The sequence below is a fragment of the Nerophis lumbriciformis genome, linkage group LG03 (genome assembly GCF_033978685.3).
Source record: "Nerophis lumbriciformis linkage group LG03, RoL_Nlum_v2.1, whole genome shotgun sequence".
In the NCBI taxonomy this organism is placed as follows: domain Eukaryota; kingdom Metazoa; phylum Chordata; class Actinopteri; order Syngnathiformes; family Syngnathidae; genus Nerophis; species Nerophis lumbriciformis.
The window spans coordinates 34,220,001-34,227,500 of NC_084550.2; the positions used below are offsets into that span (position 1 = coordinate 34,220,001).

The 7,500-nt window shown below is 39.7% G+C and overlaps 1 protein-coding gene across 3 annotated transcripts in view; it reads left to right on the plus strand.

The window, feature by feature from the left end:
- Positions 1-7,500, plus strand: part of lrig2 (leucine-rich repeats and immunoglobulin-like domains 2) — a 73,694-nt gene that overhangs the window by 21,042 nt on the left and 45,152 nt on the right. For all 3 annotated transcript variants that reach the window (XR_009812751.2, XM_061937656.2, XM_061937655.2), the window contains exons 3-7: positions 2,719-2,853; positions 2,993-3,136; positions 5,232-5,375; positions 5,581-5,724; positions 5,869-6,012. Coding sequence is in view for 2 of the 3 variants with exons in the window: in XM_061937656.2 (XP_061793640.1) it covers positions 2,719-2,853; positions 2,993-3,136; positions 5,232-5,375; positions 5,581-5,724; positions 5,869-6,012 (711 nt within the window). In the remaining variant the exon portion in view is untranslated. The remainder of the gene's footprint in view (positions 1-2,718; positions 2,854-2,992; positions 3,137-5,231; positions 5,376-5,580; positions 5,725-5,868; positions 6,013-7,500) is intronic.

Below are 7,500 nucleotides of genomic sequence, written 5' to 3' on the forward strand. Positions count from 1 at the left end.
GGGTTGCGTGTATTTTCATTGTACGTTCAGGGTTAAGAAGGGGTTAATAACAAAATAAATTGTGCGCACAGCAGCATTGGTGAGGGAGGGGCAGAGACAGAGAGAGCGAGAGAGTTATGATAAACGCGCATGCGTCGCCAGGCTCTGCTTTTTATCCATAGATTTATCAGATTTAATTTTTTATTATCTATAGCAGGGGTGTCAAAAGTGTGCCCCGGAGGCCATTTGCGGCCCACAGCTAATGTTTTAAAGGCCCACGGCACATTCTAAAAATACTATTAAAATAAACAAAAACATAAAAGTGAAATAAAAAAGCTTAAAGGTTAAATGTCATTTAGAAAAAGTTGCAATGTTGACTAATAAAACAAAGCTGTTTTTTTTTCCTTTCAAACTGTCATTGCTCAAAACATAATATTGAATCAAAATCAATGTTATTATGAATTATTGACCTATCCAATGTTCCGATTACTTCACATCAAATATTCCACTAGGAAAAATATTTTTGGTGGAAGATTTTGCAAATTTGGTAAGTAAATAACCCAAAAATGTATATTTTGTTGTTTTCTTACTGTACCGAAAATGAACCGAACCGAGACCTCTAAACTGAGGTACGCACTGAACCAACATTTTTGTGTACCGTTACACCCCTACGTTTGCCGTTACATCCCTCGTTCAGTAACAAGTACAACGTCAAGGGCGGTCACGGCTTGTTCTTGCCGCAGATATTGGTCCATTTTTTCGGGCATTACGGCAAGTCACAAGGGCGGTCGTGGCTTTTGCTGCGGTTGCCGTGGTTACATTTGAGCCCTGGAAATGCTCTCTTGAGGTTATGCCACAGCATCACAATCGGGTAGAAGTCAGGACTCAGACTGGCCCAACTCCAGAAAGCGGAGTGTTGTTTATTTACTTTAAGGGTTCCCTGGTTCAATCCCCACCTAGTACCAACCTCGTCATGTCCGTTGTGTCCTGAGCAAGACACTTCACCCTTGCTCCTGATAGGTGCTGGTTAGCGCCTTGCATGGCAGCTCCCTCCATCAGTGTGTGAATGTGTGTGTGAATGGGTAAATGTGGAAGTAGTGTCAAAGCGCTTTGAGTACCTTGAAGGTAGAAAAGCGCTATACAAGTACAACCCATTTATCATTTATTATTAATTTGGGCCGTTGTCCTGTTGAATCACCCATTCTCTCTTGGGCTTCAGTTGGGAGACAAACGGTCTTAAGTTTTCCTGCAAAATGTCTTGATCCTGTTGGGAATTCATTTTGCCGTCAATGACTACGTTTACACTGAAGGCCAAAGTGGCCCAAATAAGATTTTTTATAAATCAGATTTTTCCCAGCTGACTGTTTAGACGGCGAGTAAAATGGGATCTTTATCAGACTCCAGTGTAAACTCGCACAGGCCCCAATGTGTCGTCGATGTTACTAGCATGCAAAGTTTGATAAAGTGAAATGAACAAGGAAGTTGCTACTGCTACAAAATAAAATACAAGTCGCCACTATAGATATGATCATCACCACTCCTTTTACAAATGTATGTTTTTTATGTGTAAATAAATAAAAGTAATATAATGTATGAATGGATGTATATAGTGTCATATTTTGGGAGGGTTCTAATCTTTTTATGGCTGTTTAGTAGAGGAAACGTACATCAGAGTGGATCATTATCAACTTTTTTTTTTCAACTCACATCTAAGCAACTACGCCACAGAGTCAATTCCAGTCCTTGAACAATCGCTATTTCTTCGTAATCAATATATATATACATATATATATACAAACCCCGTTTCCATATGAGTTGGGAAATTGTGTTAGATGTAAATATAAACGGAATACAATGATTTGCAAATCCTTTTCAACCCATATTCAATTGAATGCACTACAAAGACAAGATATTTGATGTTCAAACTCATAAACTTTTTTTTTTTTTTGCAAACGATAATTAACTTGGAATTTCATGGCTGCAACACGTGACAAACACGTGCCAGATGCTGGCTTTTGAACTTTGCGTCGATAACAGTCTGTGCTATGGCTATGAGGGTTTTTTCCTTGGCCTCAGTCTGTACCCCCTCCCTGGAGTCCAGCCTTTGACTGAATAGTTTTTTTTACTCCGTGCAGATATGTCCTCTCACGCACTCCATGCTTGTGTAATCTTTTCCGTATTGTAGAGTTGTCAACAAAAAATGTCAGCATGTGCCAGATATTTGGTAAGTCTTGTGCTGACTCTCAAGGATTCCTTTTCGCCTCATTGAGCATTCTGTGCTCTCAGTCATCTTTACAGGACCACCACGCCAAGGGAGGGTAGCAAAAGTGCTGAATTTTTCTTCATTTGTGGACAATCTGTCTTACCGCAGACACGTGAACTTCAAGGCTTTTAGAGATACTTTTGTTAACCAGCACCTGGAATCTCATCACATTGGTTGGATCCAGGCTGGCTGACTCCTGGCTCCAATTAACTCTTGGGGAAGTCATTAGTCCAAGAGTTCATATACTGCACTGTTGCCACGATGCACTGTGAATTTAACATGCTGTGTTTGATAAAACACATAACACCTTTTCTGCAGTATTAGTTTAAGCAGTATGTCATTTTATGCCCGATTTATGCAGAAATCCAAGTAATCCCAACTGTATTTGAGTAATTCGTCCTCCTAAACATGGCTTACTTGAAGTAACGTTCCGACAATTTGACCCGTACATGTTTTTTGAACCTTCTGCGACTCAGAGTACACAATCGGATCTCGGAGCTCTCCATGCATCATCTGCAGCCGTACGAGTCCCTGGAGACGCTGGACCTGATGTCAAACTCCCTTTCCGAGCTAAAAGCAGGATCATTCCCTTCCATGCAGCTGAAATATCTGTGAGTTTATGCTAACAACTCAATATTTGTCTGAAGTAGTGAATCAGTAAAAGTATGCAGAACAATCAATAATACATGTGAAAAAATAATAGGAATGTGTACATATTCATATGTATTTCTCTCTCAATGTGTGGGACAGCAATTTGAGTAATAACAAGATCAGTGTGCTGGAGCCCGGCTGCTTTGACAACGTGTCCAGCTCTCTCCTGGTGTTGAAGCTCAACAGGAACAGGTTGACCTCGCTGCCATCCAAAGTCTTCCGACTGCCCAGCCTTCAGTTTCTGTGAGTATTGCTGTTTGCATGGAAGGGAAAGCATTAAAGGTGTAACATTTCACTGTAATTAGTAGGCAGGACAAACAATATATTGCAGTGGGGAGGAAGTAGTGCAACAGTAAAGAAGGTGTTTAACGAATGTACATCTCAAAAATGTTTATTGTGCTAAAGTTCTTTGATTTCGGTAGTTCAGTTCAGACTAAGAGATCAATTAAAGGTTGGGCGAAGTTTTTGCAGTTAGTTTTCAGATTTAGGCGCAGGCCAGTAGTTTACAATATAACACTTTTGACAGTTTTTCAATTTTTATGACATATTAGATTGGGGGTTTTATTAGCTGTAAAATACAATCATCAAAATTATTAAGATATTTTAAATAAACTAACTTTTTAAAGATCTAATTTATTGAAATGCATGTGTACCAAACTGAACTGTATAAAGCAGGGGTGTCATTTTTGACTTGGGGGCCGCATTGGAGTAATGAAATTTGGCCGGGGGCCGAAAGCCGACTGCACAGACAGCAAGCGCACCTTCTGACACACGTCACATACTGTCACGTCATACGTCACATACTGTCACGTCATACGTCACATACGTATACGCCCTTTCCCAGCAGAGAGGTAGCAGCATGGCTAACGTTAGCTATGATGCTAGCGCAGCCGTGTGACCAACGTTCCCTCTAAGGTGCGCGCCTGTGCAATTGCGCACCTCTCAAGCGTCCTCTGCGCATAGCAATTACATGCCACGCACAAAATCAAATAAAAAAATAAGCGCATAACACTTTTCGACACAAGGACACGACAGAGAAAACCGTCATCATTGTTCAAATATTGTAACGTCTGTCGAGACGCTTATCTCCATTCGGTGCCACACGTCCACACCATCAAAATGCCCAGGCAAAAATTTCCACATCAACACCGTATGAAAAAATTTGTGATTTCCTTCTCTGCATGAAAGTTTAAAAGTAGCATATATTAATGCAGTATGAAGAAGAATGTTTTAATGTAGACATGCAAGCCTTGAAAGAAAATTTTGAAAATCAAGACTACATTTCCTGCAAATGGGTGCATTTCTACCCTATATTTTAACTTTAAATTTATTCTCATATCAAACTCTTTTGGCTGTCTTCTTGACACTTACATCCGGCGCCCCACTCCACACCCCGGATTATAAATAATGTACATAATTCAATGTGATTATCTTGTGTGATGACTGTATTATGATGATAGTATATATCTGATAGTATATATCTGTAAGTGGACCCCGACTTAAACAAGTTGAAAAACTTATTGGGGTGTTACCATTTAGTGGTCAATTGTACGGAATATGTACTTCACTGTGCAACCTACTAGTAAAAGTCTCAATCAATCAATCAAAACACATAGAATCATCATACTGCTGTGATTATATGCATCAAGTGTTCATTCAAGGCTAAGGCAAAATATCGAGATATATATCGTGTATCGCAATATGGCCTTAAAATATCGCAATGTTAAAAAAAGGCCATATCGCCCAGCCCTAGTTCAATGATGCCATTTCTGTTTGTCATGTATACTTTTGTCTATTTTGTGTTTATCCTTGAATAAACAGGTCAGTTTCTTGTTACCAACCATTGCGTATTATTCAAACTCCACTAATTCAGCTGGCTAGTTGTTATCAAGAGTACTAAAACCCTTTTCAACATGATTCTGACAACGAAGTAGGCTAAATAACTTTAAACTTTAATACATACTCGGATAGGCCAGTATCGGTCAGTATCGGTATCGGATCGGAAGTGCAAAAACCTGGATCGGGACATCCCTAATGTCCTCACAAATATTCATATGATTATGAAGCATTAAATGCATTGGTGGAAAAGTGAATGTAGTGTCCTTGCCTGGATCTTTTTGTTGTTAAATCAAATGTTGGCAAAGAACAGTGTCGCCAAAGTATCCACAGCCTGTAGCAATGTACGTACGTCCACCATGAAGTTGGCGTCCACTAACGTCAGTCTTGATTCATCTCTTCTTTGCGGTGAAAAAGGCCGTACGCCAGGTTTTTGTGCGTACGCAAGCTTGTTACAGGTGTTTCTGCTCTCCTGAATTCACTCTCTATCACTTCCTGCCAGAGAACTGAAGCGTAACAAGATCAAGATTGTGGACAGCCTGACTTTTAAAGGGACGGACTCGCTGAAGTCCCTGAAGATGCAAAGAAACGGCCTCACCAAGCTCATGGACGCAGCATTTTTTGGACTGATCAGCATGGAAGAACTGTGAGTTTGTATGCAACTAGAGAAAAAAGATTGTTTTGATAATAAACAAATCTATGAATTGGTATTCTTTTATTGTTTATGGTAAGTTATTTCCCAGTTCAACACAATTATCTGATCATCTGAGGTGTAATCAAAGGTGTTGTTTTTAAAGCATGGTTCATCCTTCTTTGCCAAACACTAATTGTTGTTGCCATCTTTGTTTCAGGGAACTGGAACACAACAACCTCACTGAGGTGAACAAAGGTTGGCTATACGGCTTGCACATGCTGCGTGTACTGCGGGTCAGCCAGAACGCCCTCGGCATCATCCGACCAGACGCTTGGGAGTTCTGCCAAAAGCTGGAGGAGCTGTGAGTGTTTGCTTTCTAGCAAGAACAACTTCGCCTTCTCAGAACTTTTTTGTTGTCTTTGTGCGCATTGAGTGTGGTCAAATGCACTTTAGGTGCCTCCATCTTTTCCTTAACCTGTTTGCACAATGTGTGCTTTGCATGCAGGGACCTGTCCTTCAATCATCTGACCCGGCTGGAGGAGACTGCGTTTGTAGGATTAGGTCTCCTGGAGAGCCTGAACCTTGGCGAGAACTCCATCAGCCACCTGGGAGAACGAGTGTTCAGCAGTCTGAGCAATCTGCGCACGCTGTAAGTTCATCACTGGGATAGGAAGAAGATGTTATTGTTAAAAGAGCTTTCTGCACTGCCAGTCAATGCTGATCTCGTGAGGATGACACTCTCAAACGTACACTATTTGCTTTGTTTTGCCAATTTAGGTTTTGTCCAAACAAACATAGTTATTTCCAAAAATGCTCATTAATCCCACTGATTAAAAAAAACAACAAAGGTCCATCCACACGAGGGGGTTTAAAATACTGTATTTTCCGGACCATAGGGCGCACCGGATTACAAGGCGCACTGCCCATGAGCGAGTCTAGTCAGGTCTATTTTCATACAAAAGGCGCACCAGATTAAAGGGCGCATTAAAGGAGTCATATTATTTATTTATTTTTCTAAATTTAAAAAACACTCCTTTGTGGTGTACATAAAATGTAATGGTGGTTCTTTAGTCAAAATGTTGCATTGATTATGTTTTACAGAAAAGATGTTAAAAGATACATTGTTTTTACCATTTTTATGGACATCTGTTTTTTGTATTTCTTTTGTCAAAACGACAAATGCTGGGGAAGAAATAGCCTTGTTATGCAAAACACAGCAGAGCTATTTCTTCCCCAACATTTATCGTTTTGACAAAAAAAAAAAACAGATGTCCATAAAAATGGTAAAAACAATGTATCTTTTAACATCTTTTCACTTTTTTGTTTACATCACATTACATATTGTAGCGGTTTGATTGCACTTGGACATGTTGTTTGAACTTGCGTCAAAAGAACAGTCTTCACACGAGTCTTTGAATGGTATGAATCGGTCAAGTAAAAGTACATTTATGATTACCTTATTTTGTGGACTACAGAGCGCACCAGTATATAAGCCACACTTACAAAATTTTAGAAGAAAGCAAAATGTTTCCGTATATAAGCCGCACAGGACTATAAGCAGCAGATATATACTTTGTGAAATGAGTTATTTACACAGAAATATTTTGTAAATGTTTATTTACATACCTTAATTGTTTCCAAACGGTGTCTGCAACACGGCAATAAAACGGCTGATCAAACAAAACAGAAGTCATCGTCATGGATCCCCTAGCTGCGGACGCTAGCTCTCCAATCAGCTAAACAGACTCAATAACTCCACGTTTTAGTGAATTTATTGAGGAATTTGTGAAACTGAAACAATACAAAAAGAATGCCGTTGTAAGTTAATAATACTAACACAGACACTCGTAAACGTGTTAGTTTACGAGTTGAAGCTAACGACGCTAACTTGATTACATTGTGATAGCACGTACAAAAATGCATGAAAACACTCCTATAGACATCACACACGGTTTAGTAAGTAAGAATTGTTTTAGTTATATTGTAAAACTTACAAACATTGCTTGGAGTGATGAATGAAGAATCCATACGAGTAGAAATGCTATGGACGGCTCGAAGACTGAACGCCACTTCTTCTTCCAGTTGTTGAAAGCACAAAGTGGAAGGACACTGCAGCACCTGCAGTGAGCGAATTCGT